The following is a 21,115-nucleotide window of genomic DNA, read 5'->3' as shown; positions in this document are numbered from 1 at the left end:
GTAATATTGTTCTCTTTTAAAGTAAGAGATTAAGTAGATGCAGATCTCCACTCCAAAAATATCAGCATTTTTCCCCCATTTTCTTATGTGCTTTTATTTTAGATACTTGGGCCCAGCTGGCAATAAAAATAAAAAGTACATTGCTGTGAACAAGTATCAGATTATCTAAACTGACATTTATTAAATATAAAGAAGTAAATTAGACTATCTTACTCAGTTATTTCTAATGGAAAATAAACATGGGGCCATATACTCTATAACTAAAGTCAAATTTTGCTCACACTTGTATCTTTTATTGTGTGAGTGTGTGTTTTTTACATAAAAAGAAAGTTCACATACAGTACACCTAAAATGTGGTTATATGTTCTTAAGCACAGCAACCATCAACAAGTTTGTGGTACAATGATTTCCAAATAAAACATTAGTGGAGTTCAAACTGTTGGTCTTTACAGACTTTCAGTCTATGTATTCTTGCAGGAACACCCAATTGTGTCCAACTAGCTTGGAACTTGGAAAAAAGCAGGGATGTCCAAACTACGGCCCGTGGACCATTTGCAGCCCGTTACCATCTTTGAAACAGCTTGTGAGGTATTTTAGAAATAAAATTGAAGTTGGCCTGCTGTTGAGCAGGTTTTAAAAACAGCTTGAACTGTTTGAAACAAGTCTAAAATGCTCCCCATCTTCTTTCCCCCAACTTAAAACATCAGTGTTACACCTACATTAATGTTTCAGAGCTTTTCCAAAGAAGCAAAAACTAGACGGCAGACACTGAGTTCAGAGGGAAGTGGGTATGTTTAATTTAAGTATAATAATCTTTCCATTAGGATTAAACTGGTTAGTGACATTGGCAAAATCTTAGTTAGCACTGTCAAAGATGGGTTATTAGTTACTCAAATAAAAATGAAGTGATGTTAGTAATTAGGTAGCTCTATTATATTTTTATTTGTTTCAAGGGTTGGACATCCCTGCTTTAGAGGCTTCAGAAGCTAAATGACATCATTTACATTAACTGAACGAGTACCTGTGGTAGTATTTTAATTTGTGGCAGTAGGCCAGGCTTGCTTGATATCATGCAAAAATCAAAAGAAGTCAGCCAAGAAATTAGAAAAATAATTGTGAACCTCCATAAGTCTGTTACATCCTTTGGAGCATTTTACAAATTCTTAAAAGTATCACGATCATCTGTTCAAAAGATAATATGCAAGTCTAACGCCATGGGATCACACGCCATCATGTTCAAGAAGGAGATGAACATGCCATCTTTCTCTCAGATGAATGTACGTCAGTAGGAAAAATACAAATCAATTCAAGATGTATGTAAACTTATGACTTAAACTGTGTTTAACATGGCAATGTTGACTTATTGGTTAAGGTACTAGACTTGTAGCTTGAAAAGCTTGCTAGTTCAAGCCCCACCACTGCCATATTGCCTCTGTTGGACCAATGAGCAAAGCTCTTAAAAGCTCTTGGGAAAGCATACAAAAATACAGACAGTCATCTATACTGAAGTTAAATCAAGACTCCACTTCAGTTTCTGTGTGCTGATACAAAACACAAAATTATTCTCTTTAAGCCTCATTCATTATCTTCACTTTTACCTGTAGGAAAGACATTGGGCACGTTGTCGGCATCCCCGGCTACCAGCGATGGTACAATCCAGGTGTAACCATATCCAGTAAGGCCTACTGAATGTGCCACCTCAAAAATGGTGGCGGCCTCCTCTTTAGTGCAGTAAAGCAGTATGACAGGACTCTGCAGCTTCTTCAGTTGGTTCTGTATCTTTGAGTCGCCGTCATCTACCGACATATCAAGCAGCAACACCTCTTCCAGTTCCCAGCCCACAAAACTGTTCTCGATAGTGCTCCGGACCTGTGGGAGACAAAGATTAATAAATATTTTGGGCTCCAACAGGTAGTTGTGCTCAACAACATCAGAGTGGAATCATTATTGCTATTACTTCGAGAAAACTAAAACTATTACTAAAATTTATTCAACGACAAAACCAGACAGGATGATACAACCCCATTAAGATAAAGTCATGTCTGTCTAAGAAATGTGAACACAATTTGTCTTACTTGTTTTATATATTGGCAGAGTTTTCTTCACATACAAAGAGCTGACAATAAGATGTCCTTTTAAAGGGAAATGTTCTCTGATTAGGCTTTGTGAACAAAAAACATTAGCAGGCAGTAGTCATCCATCCAGCACAAGAAATGAATCTACTTGCCCATCAATCATGTCAGCATTAGCGTGCATGTGAGTTTTGACAGTGTCTTTGGAGTGAAAGTGAAAGGACTAAAAACACCAACCTCTGGCATTCAGGTGTCACAGTGGTAAAACACGCTAGCATACCAGAGCTGACATCTCAAACTCGTGAGTTAGAATCTCAGCTCTGCTACTGGGAGGTGGGGCACCTACATGGACAATGATTGGATAGTCCAGTGGGTTGGATTGCTGGAGGAGATTCCTCATAACTGGTGCAATTACAACCTCTGTTGGCTGATCAGAGATGAGGGATAATGGGGATCAGTGCGTGACTCTCAGTCAGTAGTAAAGGTCAGCAGCAGCAGAAAAAGCAAAATGCAATCACATAATTGGATAGACTGGGAGGAAACTGACACTGATCATCTATTTTTAAGGGTCTTTTATTTTCAAAAAGCAAGAAAAATAACAAACATTTTAAGCACCACACCAATTAAGACAGTAGAATGTAAAATGTAAATAAAAACAGACAGCAATAATATTATTTATTACTTTTTGACCTGTGTTTGACCTTTTGCATAATTCATATCATTATACTTAATTTTTGAATGGATATAATTTCTGTATAAATAATAATCTTATACTTTGTAAAATAACAATAATAATAGTCTTTTACTTTGTTTACTACACCTAAGATGTGTCTAAAATTCAATTAAAAACCAAATGTAGCTATTTGAATTGATTGGACATAGTTTGGAAGAGCACACAACTGGGCCCACGAGTTACACTATATTGTCATGATAAGCCATGAAGTCCAATGAACTGTTTGCGGATCTCCACAATCAAATTGTGGCAAGGCTTAGATCAGGCAAGTATATAAAACCCCTTAAATCTATGGGGCTATAAGCTTTTACTTAGCACATTACATTTCAGCTAATATACTTCATATAGGTAAGGAAAGAAGATATTTGGTGCATTTAGTGCATTTCTTTTACCTTATTGACAAAGTCCTGGTACCCTGGGTAGTACGTAGTAACGATGGAGAAGATATACCAGTCGTATTCCTCCATGATGTTAAGCATGACGGAGGCTTGCTGCTCTATCGACGGCCCAAACTGGAAGAACATAGAGTTGTCATCCTGCAGAAAACAAACGATTGTGATAAGAATATGAATACATAATTAGGAAATGATCTATGCAGCAGCTGGCAGAATATTAGAGGCCTCTTTTTCATTACGCGCTAATTGCTAATCAATGTTGGAAAAACACCGTGTTCAGAAAGTCAGCCATAAAATGGGAATTGAAGCATCGCTATGACATTTAGGCCATCAATTCATCTCTGATAAATTGCTGTAATTGCTCATAACTTTGTGCACTCATCCCTGGCAATAGACTACAAACTATCCACACTGAAATGTTGGTTTTATGTTCAAAATGAACAATTACATTTTGTATCATGAAATCAAAATTTCACTCAGCACAAGAAGCAAATGTGGCTTTGGTATATGCTGTATGTTGCAAGCAGGTTTCACAAGACACTGGTACTAACATGTATCAGATAACTACAATAATATGATACTACATTTTTAGTATAACTACACTGTTGCTATACATGAGATTTCCATGTGATTTGACTATTGTAGGCCAGGCCCATTGCTAACAGGTGCATACAGACATACTTTCCAACAAGCCAATCTTCAAATTTCTACTATGTTGCTGGTGCCCTGGTAAACAAACCAAAGCCTGCATGAAAGTACCTGTCCTTGGTTCCAAATCGGCCCTGTCAGTAACAGAACTGTTTATCCAAACCTTCATAAACTGTTCATCTAAGATGTGCATTGCCAAACTACCTGAAATGACCCCAACCCTAACCCTAACCCCTGTACTCTGAAGCAGTAGAAGTGCAAGGTGCCAGCATAAAGTTTTCTCAAAATATTCATTTGGCTTTGGAAAAGTTGGAAACAAATTAACCTTATAAAATCTTAAATTAATATATAAAAAAGTTTGTATTAAAAACAACTATTGAAACAGCATGAATCACTGAAATCATTAAACTGCCATTACATACACCCCCACTGAAATATGTGCCTCGACAGTCATTTCCATTTGTGAGGTCAGGCACTGATGTTGGATGAGACAGCTTGGCTCAGAATCATCATTCTAATTCATCCCAAAGGTGTTTAATGGGGTTTAGTCAGGGCTCTATACAAGCCACTAAAGATCCTCCACACTGAACTCATTTACTTATTTACAAACCTACCTTTAAACACAGGGGTACAGTCATGCTGGAACATGAACGGACCATTCCCAAACTGCTGTCTTAACGTTAAAAGCATATAAAAGAATTGTATACACCTATTAGCAATGAGTGTAAATAAAACACCTGGACATAATATTTAGAAGGGGCGTCCACTTACTTTTGGCTATGTAATAGCCCTTACAAATCCACCTAAACTGAATGTGTGTCAAAGCTGACAATTCCGTGTGAGAAATCAAAAGTATATGCTGTGTTACATCTGACACATGCCATTTTACCTCCTTTTAACATCAAAGCTCACTACCCTGGAGTCTACCGCGCCAGTGAGGCATGAATAGATTCATCTGGTAGCTTGAAGCTAACCACACTGACAATTAGAAGAAAGTGGGGGGCACAGCTAAATCCCTGTTATTGACCTAACACCTACAGTGTAGAGTCAGCTCCTAGAGTGTCCATTTGTGTCCAGCTAGACTACAATAAACACTATAAGCGTTTATAGAACCTCCCCAGATGAGTCAGCATGTGCCGATTAAATCGATCTAATATCTAATACATAAACATTACATTAAAACACACATATACACTGCTCAGCCATAACATTAAAACCACACCCTTGTTTCTACACTCTGTCCATTTTATCAGCTCCACTTACCATATAGAAGCACTTTGTAGTTCTACAATTACTGACTGTAGTCCATCTGTTTCTCTACATATCTTTTTAACCTGCTTTCACCCTGTTCTTCAATGGTCTGGACCCCCACGGGACCACCACAGAGCAGGTATTATTTGGGTGGTGAATGATTCTCAGCACTGCAGTGACACTGACATGGTGGTGTGTTAGTGTGTGTTGTGCTGGTATGAGTGGATCAGACACAGCAGCGCTGCTGGAGTTTTTAAATAACGTGTCCACTCACTGTCCACTCTATTAGACTCCTACCTAGTTGATCCACTTTGTAGATGTAAAATCAGAGACGATCGCACATCTATTGCTGCTGTTTGAGTTGGTCATCTTCTAGACCTTCATCAGTGGTCACAGAACGCTGCCCACAGGGTGCTGTTGGTTGGATATTTTTGGTTGGTGGACTATTCTCAGTCCAGCAGTGACAGTGAGGTGTTTAAAAACTCCATCAGCGTTGCTGTGTCTGGTCCACTCATACCAGCACAACACATACTAACACACCACCACCCAAATAATACCTACTCTGTAGTGGTCCTGGGAGAGTCCTGACCATTGAAGAACAGCATTAAAGGGGGCTAACAAAGCATGCAGAGAAACAGATGGACTACAGTCAGTAATTGTAGAACTACAAAGTGCTTCTATATGGTGAGTGGAGCTGATAAAATGGACAGTGAGTGTAGAAACAAGGAGGGGGATTTAATGTTATGGCTGATCAGTGTAAATGCTCCCTTGATTTTAGTTACTTTTCACACAGTGAAATACTACATCATGTTGGATTGGATTCATTTTCTTCCTGACACATCTCAGATTTCTCTTAATCTCTCCAGACTTCATTCTCTCTCTTCTGTCTCTTTCTTGCCAGTTTAGGTTTAGGTAGTTTAGGTCCTTCCATCAATATGCTCCTCCACTGCATATTTAAACAATAATTGAATCTGCAGACCCCTGTCATTTATTCTCTTCAATGTTAAACACCCTGAAGTGGCCAGTCTTTTATAATCCTTCCCATGCCAGTCCTATACAAACCACAGCAGGCTATTAGCCTTTAAAACCAAACTACTAATCCCTCTGTTATTATATTTTCTCTCGCTCGCTCTATACTACTAATAATCCTTGCAAGACAAAGGCCGGTGAGTCCCGCAGAGTTCACGTATACAGTATAAATGCAGTATAAAATTCTAATATCAGACTTAATGAGACCCCTAAATAATTCCTCCAGCAAGTCCCACCACTATTACCCAGGGAAATTTGAGCTCGGCATGTTACGCTCGTAGGGGAGCGTGAGCAGAGTGTAGATTTAAAATAGACCAGAGAGATTTATAACTGACAGATAGCATCAATTCAGCAGCACAGAGCTCGCTAAAACAGGTCTGTGGTGAGCGGATTTGGGGCCAGTGGTTTTGCATTGGTGTAATAATAATAATAATAATAATAATAATAATAAAGTGGGAACTATTTTGTATACTGCTTGCTCTGTGACAGTTTATTATTCTTTACCTGAATTTTAAAAAATTATAATTACTGGTAGGACAACGAGTTATATGCAGAATAAAGTAATTGGAAAATAATCAACTCCCAGTGTGTAACAATCCCTTTCAGTTCCAACAGCTGTTTCACCACCAATGATAGATTATTCTCCTATAGTGACACACTGTGCTATATTTTCTACTTACAAAAACACTGCATTTAAGTATAAATACAAGAAATCAATTTATATAAATTAAACCTTAACTTAAAATAAGGATTACACTACAGTATATATGTATGTACAGTGTATCACAAAAGTGAGTACACCCCTCACATTTCTGCAAATATTTCATTATATCTTTTCATGGGACAACACTATAGACATGAAACTTGGATATAACTTAGAGTAGTCAGTGTACAGCTTGTATAGCAGTGTAGATTTACTGTCTTCTGAAAATAACTCAACACACAGCCATTAATGTCTAAATAGCTGGCAACATAAGTGAGTACACCCCACAGTGAACATGTCCAAATTGTGCCCAAATGTGTCGTTGTCCCTCCCTGGTGTCATGTGTCAAGGTCCCAGGTGTAAATGGGGAGCAGGGCTGTTAAATTTGGTGTTTTGGGTACAATTCTCTCATACTGGCCACTGGATATTCAACATGGCACCTCATGGCAAAGAACTCTCTGAGGATGTGAGAAATAGAATTGTTGCTCTCCACAAAGATGGCCTGGGCTATAAGAAGATTGCTAACACCCTGAAACTGAGCTACAGCATGGTGGCCAAGGTCATACAGCGGTTTTCCAGGACAGGTTCCACTCGGAACAGGCTTCGCCAGGGTCGACCAAAGAAGTTGAGTCCACGTGTTCGGCGTCATATCCAGAGGTTGGCTTTAAAAAATAGACACATGAGTGCTGCCAGCATTGCTGCAGAGGTTGAAGACGTGGGAGGTCAGCCTGTCAGTGCTCAGACCATACGCCGCACACTGCATCAACTCGGTCTGCATGGTCGTCATCCCAGAAGGAAGCTGACGCACAAGAAAGCCAGCAAACAGTTTGCTGAAGACAAGCAGTCCAAGAACATGGATTACTGGACTGCCCTGTGGTCTGACGAGACCAAGATAAACTTGTTTGGCTCAGATGGTGTCCAGCATGTGTGGCGGCGCCCTGGTGAGAAGTACCAAGACAACTGTATCTTGCCTACAGTCAAGCATGGTGGTGGTAGCATCATGGTCTTGGGCTGCATGAGTGTTGCTGGCACTGGGGAGCTGCAGTTCATTGAGGGAAACATGAATTCCAACATGTACTGTGACATTCTGAAACAGAGCATGATCCCCTCCCTTCGAAAACTGGGCCTCATGGCAGTTTTCCAACAGGATAACGACCCCAAACACAACCTCCAAGATGACAACTGCCTTGCTGAGGAAGCTGAAGGTAAAGGTGATGGACTAAACCCAATTGAGCACCTGTGGCGCATCCTCAAGTGGAAGGTGGAGGAGTTTAAGGTGTCTAACATCCACCAGCTCCGTGATGTCATCACGGAGGAGTGGAAGAGGATTCCAGTAGCAACCTGTGCAGCTCTGGTGAATTCCATGCCCAGGAGGGTTAAGGCAGTGATAATAATGGTGGTCACACAAAATATTGACACTTTAGGCTCAATTTGGACATGTTCACTGTGGGGTGTACTCACTTATGTTGCCAGCTATTTAGACATTAATGGCTGTGTGTTGAGTTATTTTCAGAAGACCGTAAATCTACACTGCTATACAAGCTGTACACTGACTACTCTTAGTTATATCCAAGTTTCATGTCTATAGTGTTGTCCCATGAAAAGATATAATGAAATATTTGCAGAAATGTGAGGGGTGTACTCACTTTCGTGATACACTGTATATATATATATATATATATACATGTGACAGAGGTGGCACTGAATGGGATACAAAAAAAAAGACAGGGAACAAAATTGCAGATAATGGACTTGCTCTTTTCAAACACAAAGGAAAATATGTCCACTGACGGGGGCTTTAGCGAATAATTTACTCTGTTTTTTTTAGTTTAACCCTAATTAAACTAGGTGAAAAAAGCTAACAATGGTTTCTTGTCTAGCTGTGAGCAGTGGGTTAAATCTTTACGGTGTCATAATCTTCTGATCTTATTTCATTCAAAACGTCCAAAACTCTTGGATCACATTGGTCAGTTTCCATTGTACTCTCCGAAGGTAACCCCCCCCCCCCCCCCCCACACACACACACACACACACTAGCACACCACATAATAGCTGGGGAGGGGGTGTACCTTCAGAGGCACAATGTTGTATGTCAGCATGAAGATAAATCGTGGTGATGACCATTACATGTCCATTATTCTATTTTAAACTACTTTCATCTGTCCAAGTTCATCCGTCTTCTCTCCTTTGAAAAGTGACAGACTCGACGTCCGTTATCATCCATCTGGCCATCCTGAGCTTCGTTTTCTCCTCATTGTCACTGCTTATTACCACATGCGGCGTGTTATATAGCCTAATCTTTCCATCACTTCTCGCACTGCTGTCACACTATTACTTCCACCCCATTCTTCTATCATTAATCTTTTCCTTTCTGCTCTCCTTTCTGTTTTGCCCCATTTTTCAGCCCTTTTGTCACCCTTTACTACTTCATTAACTCCTCACGCTAACACTACACAGGCCCACTCGCTCATCCGGCTCCTCTGTTTCACTTCAGTGTGCGATTCATCCTGCTTCATCATTGTAGGCTAGCTCGATCAATCCCTTATCAAAATCACATATAATTAATTACAGCACATGCAGGACATAATTAATACAAACGACCTCAGCTTCCATTACCACATTACTTCTTTAAAAGAAAATTGATTTTTAAAGAAAACCTTTGTTGTACAAAAAACATAAAGCCTTTTGCATCCAGCAGGAATAATTCCTGTATTCTCTCTCTTGCTGAGCGTCTATTTTAATAATAAATATCAACCAACTTTGAATAAATGGATCTGTGGGTAAAGATTTTCAAAATAACATGTAACAATTTAAAATAGGTTATATGCAGAAATGTAATATGTATGGGAATGTTTTTTTTCTCATTCATTTACACATTCATTCATTTATATTCAGTAAGCATTTTATCTTTGTCATGATCACAATGGGGCCATAGCCCATACTGGAAATAACAGATGCAGATTTTAAAACACTTCTGGCTCATATCATGATAGCAAGAAATGGATATTTTATTGGCATATCATTCCAGTAATTAAAAGTATATTGATATTCCAAAAAAAGTATATTGACTGACTAGTGGACCAATAACAAAAAGCAATGCAACTACTATTCTACATCAGTGGTCCTCAACCTCTGGGCCACGGACCGGTATTGACCGTGGGTCATTTATTACTGAGCCGCATCAGAGATTGCTACTAAAGCAATGAAAACACTACCTTCATTTCCAACATCGTATCTTTGTAAAGCAGGATTTTCTGCAGTGACGGCAACCATAACAAAAGTTCAGAGTAGACTGGACATAAGAAACACACTTCGGCTGTTATTGTCTCCTATCACCCCTAAGTGGGAGCATCTCACTGCAGTGAAAAAAGCTCAGGTCTCCCACTGATTTTCTATCACTGGAGAGTAGTATTGTTATGCACCTCATGTTTTTTATTATGCTCACCTTATAATTTAATTTTAAATCCTCCGGTCCGTGAAATTATATCTTATATGAAACCAGTCTGTGGTGCAAAAAAGATTGGGGACCGCTGTTCTACAGTGTTACCTCAAATTGTACTGATGTGATACAGTGGGGACTGGGCCAGCCTGTGCCTTGTTTCGATGTCTGTTCACATTTTTCTTAAAACCAACTTAAACAAATAAGAGACGACTTAGAATTTATTAAAACAGTGTCAACACTGAAACATTCAGCAGTAATGTAGAACCTAACGTACTCCCCAAATAAATTACTAAAATTTCAATATGACAATGTTAGGGACAACTTTCTTCCTAGATATTACAAATGTTAGTGTTTTTATTGTATATTGTTACATATATATATATATACTTTATTTGTCATATATACATATACAGGTGTACAGTACAATGAAATTCTTTCTTCGCAAATCCCAGCTTGTTTGGAAGCCGGGGTCAGATAGCAGGGTCAGCCATCGTGCGGCGCCCCTGGAGCAGACAAGGTTAAGGGCCTTGCTCAAGGACCCAACAGTGGCCGCATAGCAGAGCCTGGATTTGAACCATCATTGAATAAATGATTGTATTTTTTTAATAGAAATAATAAAAGGAAACTTTGTCATAATTTGTTTTCAATTTCATTTTGTTTAAAAAATTGTATCGTGAACCCAGTATCGTTAATCACATCGCATCGTGAGTAGAGTGTATCGTTAAAGCAGTTACTGTCTAAAACCTTACTTTGAAAATCAGTTTATATCTCTGGTGTTATAACAGTAGCTTGACAGAAATGCTTGTTTTCTTTCATTTTCTGTGTGGTTGGTTTCTTGCCACAAATTAAGGTTGCTGCTGCATTTTAAACCCTTTGAGGTATTCAAATAAGTAGTTTCATCTTTCTGTTTGCTAAAATATTTCTGCATTTAAATCACCAGTCAAGAATTTGCCAAATGTGCTGAGGAGAAACATCCAAGACTAAACTGGCAATGAGTTTAATCAGAGATACAGTGTAGCATCAGCTACTTATTCTACAAAATGTAATTAGCATACTGCTAACAAAATCTGAGTTGCTAAACTGATTAGGTAACAATTTTCTCTTTTTTAACACAAAAACACAAAGTGTAATTATGTAAAAGTAAATAATGGCAGGAGAAGTTGGAAACAACAGAAATATTTGTTCATGATTTGTTATTTATATACATCATGATAATAAACCCATTCCACTTAAGTGAAAATAATTATATAAAATGAATTATATGCTTTCAACTTTGTGGCAACAGTTTAAGAAAGGCGCTTTCCCCTTCCAGCATGGCTGTGAAGTTTTGTGTGAAGGAACTGCAGTGGCCTGCACAGTCCAGTGTCTGACCTCTTATAAGCTATTTGGACTAAATTCATACAGATGCATAAATATTGCACAAAGCCTTCCCAGAATAGTAAAGGCTATTACACTTACAAATAAACGTGATAGTCGCCGCTCAAGTGGCGCAGCGGAAAAACACGCTATCACACCAGAGCTGACATGAAAAAATGCAAAAAAAAAGAAAAAAAAGAAATGTGATAGTCAGGTGTCCAAATTTTTTGGCATATAGTTATTATGTTGAAACATAAAATTTTATCCAAACTTTAGTTCAGTGTGCACCATGGTTTGGAGTTGCTTTGCTGCTTTTTAAATGAGATAACATTCATTCATTCATTGTCTTATCCGCTTATCCAATTAGGGTCGCAGGGAGGTGCTGGAGCCTATCCCAGCTTTTCAATGGGCACAAGGCACACAGTAACACCCTGGACAAGACGCCAGTCCATCGCAGGGTAGACACACACACCCATTCACTTATAGGGCAATTTAGTGTCTCCAGTTTACCTGACTGCATGTTTTTGGACTGTGGGAGGAAACCGGAGCTCCCGGAGAAAACCAATGCAGACACGGGGAGAACATGCAAACTTCACACAGAAAGGACCCGGACTGCCCCGCCTAGGGATCGAACCCAGGACCTTCTTGCTGTGAGGCAACAGCGTTACCCACCGAGCCACCGCGCTGCCCTGAATGAGATAACAATACATTTATAATCTTACCAGATTTTTTACATACCAGTGTCATGTTTGCACTACTTTACAAAGAGTTTAATAGAAGTAGAAGACAAGTCAGCATTTAAGAAAGAGACGGTAGTTGCAAACACATGCAAATCAACAACAAAATGCTATACAAAGAAAGAAAATGTGCTTAGGAAGTTCATATAAAAAGGTCTAAAATTAACTCTTACCATGTTACAATTCTACTAATCAAAGGTCTAGCTACAGTAATGGTACTTCTGCTAAGAGAGAGTAGTCATGTCACTAATGTGTGATTATGATGACATTCTTTTCTAAAGAGAAACAGAACTGGCAATTATTAAAATGCAGGACCGGAGAAAGGAGAGAAATGTTTGGGTTTTTTTCTGAAAGATGTTGTTAGAAGTCCTAAAATAAATCCATAAATTCCCAAAGTTAGAAAGTGCATTTTTAAGGACAAGGACTTGCAAAGCTTTTCCAGCCTAATCTGTCCCTGATTAAGGTTTTTTGAGGTTTAAAAATTACATTAGAGTGTTAAATTTAGGCTAAGTGTGAAGACCGGACCACATTTTTAAGCAAATCAAAAAAGTCATTTTAAAGGGTTATTAAATTTTTATCTTGCAACTGATTTTTTAAATCTATTTCATTTTCATACTTTACCACTGCACTATCCTGGTCAAGGACACGGCAGGTCTGGTTTCCCCGAAATCACTAGGCACAGCAGCACGGACCGGCTGATAGCACTGCTGGGGATTTAAACCCTGTATCTCAGCAGTAATGTGCTAGCCTAATTTACCTCTGTGCCACCTGAGCCACCTTCTTGCAACTGATGTTTCCTGCAATTATACACCATAACCACCAGTCATAACATTAAAACCACCACACACTGTCTCCATTTTATCAGCTCCACTTACCATATAGAAGCACTTTGTAGTTCTACAATTACTGACTGTAGTCCATCTGTTACTCTGCATGCTTTGTTAGCCCCCTTTCATGCTGTTCTTCAATGGTCAGGACCCTCCCAGGACCACCACAGAGCAGGTATTATTTGGGTAGTGGATCATTCTCAGCACTGCAGTGACACTGACATGGTGTTGGTGGTGTTAGTGTGTGTTGTGCTGGTATGAGGGGATCAGACACAGAAATGCTGATGGAGTTTTTAAACACCTCACTGTCACTGCTGGACTGAGAATAGTCCACCAACCAACAATATATCCAGCCAACAGCACCCCGTGGGCAGCGTCCTGTGACCACTGATGAAGGTCTAGAAGATGACCAACTCAAACAGCAGCAATAGATGAGCGATCGTCTCTGACTTTACATCTACAACGTGGACCAACTATATAGGACTGTCTAATAGAGTGGACAGTGAGTGGACACGGTATTTAAAAACTCCAGCAGTGCTGCTGTGTCTGATCCACTCATACCAGCACAACACACACTAACACACCACCACCATGTCAGTGTCACTGCAGTGCTGAGAATGATCCACCACCTAAATAATACCAGCTCTGTGGTGGTCCTGTGGGGGTCCTGACCATTAAAGAACAGGGTGAAAGCAGGTTAAAAAAAAGTATGTAGAGAAACAGATGTACTATAGTCAGTAATTGTAGAACTACAAAGTGCTCCTATATGGTAAGTTGGGCTGATAAAATGGACAGTGAGTGCAGAAACAAAGAGGTGGTTTTAATGTTATGGCTGATCAATGTAAATGCATATTTTCAAATAGTATGTGCTGTGGGTTTATTTCTCTGGCCGTGTGCTCACATTAACATCGCTGGAGTACACATTACAGCGACAGCAGCTGAGCAACAGCAACATTAGTCTAAAAGCTGCAGAGCAACCCTTCCCATGCTCAGGTCCATTACCTCTACTGTAGTTCCAGAGTGAACTATCGACTAAAGTGTTACGCAGTCTGTGTGCGGGACAGATCATTGTTCAAGCTTGTAAAGCACGGTAGATGATGCCCGCCATAATGGATTTCAACACTACAAATAAACACAGACGACCCTGTATTTGATAGTAAAGATGTGGAAAATGACATTTTGGCTTGTTTCTAATTTTATTTTGGATTAAGAATAGAGCTGCTGGTTTTAAATGAAGTAGTGGATAAGCTAAGACATGTTCTGTGTCTGATATATACTTCTTTAGTTTTGCTCTGGAGCTAAGAGGCCAATATAGCTTCTAGGTAATTGAAGTCTCTGTCACCTACATTTCCTCCCATCATTTACACTTAACCTTCACTGTATAGTTTTCTGTATGTCCATAGATTACAGTTTCACACTGTCACTGTCAAGGAGTACAAATATTAACCTTGGAACAGTGTAATATGAGGGATGTTCAAAAAGTTTCCACACTTTTATATTTTCGTTGGAAACGGTGAGGGAGGGAGGAGGAGTAATTGGTCGTGTCTGAGAGACTGAGAGAGAGCTTATAGTTCGGATTTAGCGCCATCTGAATTCCATCTTTTTGGACGCTCAAAGAAGCTTTAAGAGGAAGAAGATTTTCATGTAATGATAATGTGAAAGCAGCAGTGCATCAGTGGCTACATGCTCAACCTAAAGCATTTTTTTTCTGATGGAAAAATGCATCTGAAGGTGACTATGTAGAAAAGTGATGTTATTTGTTTTTAAATTTCTTAATAAATAGAGTTAAAAAGTGTGGAAACTTTCTGAAGAACCCTTGTATATGAAAGAAACAATAAAACTACTAACATGATGCCTAGGTCAGGCCATCCCTATGAACTTGTAAGAATAGTTATTCTGACACCGGCAGCAAGGTGGCTGGGTGGCCTCACAGCAACAAGGTTCTGAGTTTGATTGCCAGGTGGAGCCTCACAGCAACAAGGTGGAGCGGTCTGGGTCCTTTCTTTGCAGAGTTTGCATGTTCTCCTCGTGTCCGAGCTCCGGTTTCCTCCCACAGTCCAAAGACATGCAAGTGAGGTGAATTGGAAATACAAAATTGTCCAGGACAGTGCCCAGGTGGCACAGCCGGATATTCCGCTAGCACACCAGCGCTGAGATTCTGAACTCCTTGGTTCAAAACTCAAAACATCTAGCGGGCATAATTGGCAGTGCCTGCAGGGAGGGATGACCAGAATATGTGGGCGGGGTCTTCAGACGGGGTGTAAGGACCCTGATTGGCGGATAGAGATGCCTGTGCAGAGTGCTTGGGTGGAAAAGGGTTGCCTTAAAGTCGGAGGAGGCGTGAGCAGTATACCCTCCTCAACTGCAAAAAATCGGGGGTCCTCCAGATGCGGAAGACAAATTGACTACGCCAAATTGGGAGAAAAATGCAATATATATAAATGGTCCATGACTGTGTTCGACATTAGACTTGAACTGATGTATCTTGTGTAACCAGTAACTACCTGTCCTGTCATGAATGTAACCCAAGTGTGTAAAACATGACATTAAAATATTAAGAAAATAAATAATTAATAATTAATAAAATTCTTAAACCAACTGTCACAATGAGTTGCAAAAGTCTGGGACAGCACCTGAAAACAATGTTCCTGGTTCAATCATTTTTAAGCTGTTACATCAAAACAACCCTTTTGAATGTTTGTGCACCTTAAATACTACAAGGCAAATCAGCTGCTAAATGTGGCTCAGCACTAAACATGATGGCTTTCATGTGCTGTCATTTAAGTGTCTTCATCAAGTAGTTTTATTTCTGCATTTTTGAAATTCGTTTTAACAGCTTCAACATGTTTACTGATTTTCCAAATAAAATAGGTTAGCATATTCATGTTAGCCAACGGCAATGACCCAAGTCATGTTTAAAGTCCCAGTGACCTCTTTTGGTCTTCTTTTCGTTGCCTTTTTCAATTTGTCAGCCTCGAGGCTCCTTGAAGGCAAATGAGATCTGAGGCTGGTGTCCTCATCCGCTCCTCTTTCCTCCTCTTATTTTCTTTCACAGTAAATTGGATCTGCTCATTGATTGTCCTGTCTCCTGCCACCTTCTCCTGTCCGTCATTCTCATGTGTCACTTTCCTTAATCTTCTCTGCTGTGGTTCATTAGCTAAACCTTCTGTGTTTTATCTTTTATCAGTCTGTGTAATTCTTCTTTTTCTGTTTTCACAACTGTTTCAGGTGACAGTGAGGTGTTTAAAAACTCCAGCAGTGCTGCTGTCTTATCCACTCATACCAGCACAACACACACTAACACACCACCACCATGTCAGTGTCACTGCAGTGCTGAGAATGATCCAACACCCAAATAATACCTACACTGTAGTGGTCCTGGGAGAGTCCTGACCATTGAAGAACAAGGTGAAAGAGGGCTAACAAAGCATGCAGAGAAACAGATGGACTACAGTCAGTAATTGTAGAACTACAAAGTGCTTCTTTATGGTAAGTGGAGCTGATAAAATGGACAGTGAGTGTAGAAACAAGAAGGTGGTTTTAATGTTATGGCTGATTGGTGTATAAATAAATAAAACATGATTACTAAAGAATGACAAATAAGAAAAAACATTTAACATTTTATTTAGTAATTATTTTAAGTTAATTTTTTAATTATTTATTGTAAGTATTTTGTGGTATTTTGCTAGGAACTTTAGATGCAGTAGACACTGTCTCAAAGCAACTTTACAGAATCCAGAACTGACAAACCAAAAACCCCTGCTGAGCAAGCCAAGGGCGACAGTGGCAAGAAAAAACTCCCTTAAAATTACAAGAAGAAACCTTGAGAGGAACCATCCTCTGTGGGTGAAGCCTGCTGTCTTTAAGATCTGAAGTTATCGTGACAAATCGAGGAATTGTAAGACATCCAAATCCCTTCTTTGGATTAGTAAAGCAGCCGAACAGGGAGCAGTGACCTATTTTACTTCCACCCACAGGTGACTATAGCATCTTCAGGGGTCAAACTAGTTAAACTACCAAGTGGTTTAATGTTGCACCAATCGGTAGCTTTTTGTGGTTTGGCCATTGGATAAAACTCAGTCAAGACCTGACGTTCTGCACCAAGTGTGTAATCACAAAGACCTGTACAGATTTGCTTTTGGAGAATCAGACAGGCGTGCACATGCATAAATCGTGTCAAATACACTGAGCATAATGGAGTCATTGTGAATAGAGCAGCAGGGTTTATAACTGGTGATAATATTGCAGAGAACATATTTGTGATGATACATTTTAAAAAGGTGATAAAGATCAGGAGAAATATAATGAACATGGCTGGTGATGATGCTGTGAATGAGAAAGAGGAAGTTTGAGATAAAGATGCACTAATATGATTATGGAGATGAAGATAATTAAATGTGATATGATAAAGCAGCTATTTTTTAGCATGGATTGTGGTGTGTAGATGGACCTGATACACTCTAAAAAGTCATTCAGATGGCCTTTAGCCAATGCTTAAATATATGCACTGTTGTATGATAAAAAATCACGTTACATGATGTTACCAGATTTTTTACTTGCAGTTATTTTATTGAGTTCTGATAACACACGAATAATAAGTGTTGTTTCAACACACTATAATGACTTACCTGAACTTATTTGATTAAATAATAAAGAGGGCGGCACGGTTGCTCGGTGGGTAACACTGTCGCCTCACAGCAAGAAGGTCCTGGGTTCGATTCCCAGGTGGGGCGGTCCGGGTCCTTTCTGTGTGGAGTTTGCATGTTCTCCCCGTGTCTGCATGGGTTTCCTCCCACAGTCCAAAGACATGCAAGTGAGGTGAATTGGAGATACTAAATTGTCCATGACTGTGTTTGATATAACCTTGTGAACTGATGAACCTTGTGTAATGAGTAACTACCGTCTCCTGTCATGAATGTAACCAAAGTGTAAAACATGACGTTAAAATCCTCATAAACAAACAAACAAACAAATAATAATGAACAAAAATTAGCTTCTAGCAATTTAAATACATACATTGTACAACTTTAATTTTCTCAATAGTTTGACAAATTGTAATTTTCCTGTCTGGTCTAAGTTCTCAAGGCACAAACCTTCTTGATTTTGGACAATTCAGGAAAAATGGAGCATGTGTTTCATAAGCAAGGCAAGTGTTCTAACTGTTGCAAACAGTCCAATCCACCAAACTTAAAATGTTGTGTTGGATCAACGTAATTCTACGAGCAGTTGGCATAACTCAAAAAGACTAATGCAAAACGTTACCTTAATTTTTTTTGTTAACCCAGTGTTTTAGTTACATACTTGCTGCACTTATTATTGTATCATAGGAGCAGTTAAATTCTCAGATACTGTATGTTACATTTAGAGTATTGGTCACAAATCATAAGAAGAACTGAATTTGACTTTTCACATCTCAGAAAGAGGTTCCGTTTAGGATTCCTCTTAGTTTCTTCACACATTACCTTTAATTTTTTTCAATTACTCATTTTGTGGCTTCAAATGTTTGCTCATTTTAAAACTTGTTTACGTTTTAGTATTAAGACCTAAAACATAGTGGCAGTAATTTGTCTGCATTAAAGACCTGAAATGCTAATGACATCCTCCTGTTTAAGCTGCTAGCGTGCTAATATGCAAACATTTCTACAGCCCACTGGTTTGCCATTAATTTGCTGTGTGTAAAAACAAATGGAGGATGAATAATAGGGAAGCCAAATTGCCTCATTTATACCTATGCTAACATAATGACAGTTCCCCTCTGCCCTTTATAAATGCAAGGAACAGACATGGAAGGAGGTTGGAAACAAAACATGAACATGTCTTTTACTCTTTTTCTCAATTTAGTTATATTCCATTACTATCTACAGTCATGTAAAAAAGTAAGGACACCCCATGAGAACTGACTTGGCCATTCCAGAACTCTCCATTTCTTTCTTGAGCCATTCCTTAGTGGATTTACTGGAATGTTTTGGGTCATTGTCATGCTGCATGGTCCACCTCCGCTTCAGCTTTAGTTTTTGGGCAGATGGTCTTATATTTTCCTCAAGCACCCTCTGATACAGTGAAGAATTCATGGTGGATTCTATAATGGAGAGCTTGCCAGGCCGTGCTGCTGCAAAGCAGCCCCAAACCATGACATTTCCACCTCCATGCTTCACAGTTGGTATGAGGTTCTTGTGCTCGAATGCTGTTTTTGGTTTGTGTCTTCTGTTACTGTGACCAAATAATTCAACTTTGGATTCATCTGTCCCAAGCACATTGTTCCATAAGTGCTGGTCTTTGTCTAGGTGTTCTCTGGCAACTTTAGTCTTGCCCTTATGTTTTTTTGGGTTTCCTTCTTGCACACCTCTTTTTCTGATGGTAGATGCATGTGCCTTGACATCAACTGTGGCAAGATCTACCTGTAGGTCTCGGGATTATTGGAGACTTCTTTACACATCTTGCGGTCTGCTCTTGGGCTGAACTTGCTAGGACGGCCTGACCTGACCATGTTAGCAGTTGTTTTAAATGTTCTCCACTTGTAAATGAATGGCTGATTTCTAATTGTTTTGAGATCTTTTTAAATCCCTTCCCAGACTCATATGCATCTACAAGCTTATTTCTGAAGGCCTTAGAGAGCTCTTTAGATTTTAGCTCTTCAACAATCAAGAGCAAACCAAACTAATGTCTGAGGTTTAAATAAAACTCCAATGTCCTCTAACGATGGTCTAATCATTCCAGCTGAGGTGGTGCACTGGATTCTAATTTTAGATTAGAATCTAATTTTACATTTTAAGAAGTAATAAATGTGGGGGTGTCCTAACTTTTTCCTCACAATAAATTTCCATTTTTGTTCATTACATTTTACAACTTGTGTTTAAAAGTAATTTTTAACATTTTTCTTGTTTAGATATATATGCTCCGTCTCTCAGTACTGTTCAAATAAAACTCAAATGTCCATTTGTTTAAATATGTTCAAAAAGACAAAGGTTTTCATGAGGTGTCCTAACTTTTTCACATGACTGTATTAACTGGGGTGATCATGTGTCCTCTTTTTCCTGGACATGTCCTCTTTTTTGGACCTAAAAAATGCATCAAGCACAAATTAAAATTCACAGATGAACTATAGAAAAAATCCACATTTTTGTCTCGGTCGGGATCCTAAATATAGTTGCCAGTTAAATAAAGGTGCCAGTTCAGCAAAACACAAAACTGCAGCTAAAAGAAAGAGCTCATCAGGTAAAGACCGGGTAACACTCAAGATGTTACTGCTGCACAGGGAGTTTTTGCATTTCACACCACGAAGCATCGCAACAGCTACAAATTAATGGACTGCACATCTGCCTTGTTAAGAAACCATTTCCTGATTCTGAAACAGCATCAACTTTTCCAAATGTGTGTACTAAGATAGACGTTATTGACAATGTCATGATAGCGCCACATTCTCTCGAAATAGCTCTACTATTTACATAAGACTTGAAGGCATTTCCCATTTCCTATACAAGGCCAGTCTAATGGATCAGCAACATTATTTATGCTCTATTGGACTCTTATACAGGTAATAATGAGGTATCATCAACATTCCTAATCAAAATCTTCCAACCAAGATTGGAACATTTGTATTGTTTAATTTGAATGACTTTGTAGGTTATAAAGCATTATACAATCTCACTTGTGCACACTACTAGTTGGTGCTTCTCCTATTTTGGATCCACTGTTCTGCACCATTAAGAACATCCCCTAAAGGTCAGAGCATCAGAGAGAATTTGCTACTGGTTGACAGGATGAATTTGTATGACAAACCTGAACAAAGTTTGCAAATAAAGAGATATCATTCCAGGACAGGAACATGGCAGCTGTACATTGATCAGCCCCAACATTAAAACCACTGACAGGTAAATCGATTAACATTCATTATCTTGTTACAGTGGCAGCTGTCAGGGTTG

General features: G+C 39.1%; 1 protein-coding gene across 1 annotated transcript in view; it reads right to left on the bottom strand.

Annotated features, from left to right (window-relative positions):
* The window catches only part of grin2bb (glutamate receptor, ionotropic, N-methyl D-aspartate 2B, genome duplicate b), a 144,217-nt gene that overhangs the window by 56,547 nt on the left and 66,555 nt on the right, over window positions 1–21,115 (bottom strand). The window contains exons 3-4 of the mRNA XM_063009807.1: window positions 3,198–3,341; window positions 1,599–1,869 (exon numbers count right to left, since the gene is read on the bottom strand). Of these exons, the coding sequence (XP_062865877.1) occupies window positions 1,599–1,869; window positions 3,198–3,341 (415 nt within the window). The remainder of the gene's footprint in view (window positions 1–1,598; window positions 1,870–3,197; window positions 3,342–21,115) is intronic.

Source organism: Trichomycterus rosablanca, chromosome 15, assembly GCF_030014385.1.
Source record: "Trichomycterus rosablanca isolate fTriRos1 chromosome 15, fTriRos1.hap1, whole genome shotgun sequence".
NCBI classification, from domain to species: domain Eukaryota; kingdom Metazoa; phylum Chordata; class Actinopteri; order Siluriformes; family Trichomycteridae; genus Trichomycterus; species Trichomycterus rosablanca.
Note: the sequence above shows the minus strand (reverse complement) of the source record. Positions and strands in the feature narration are given on the sequence as shown.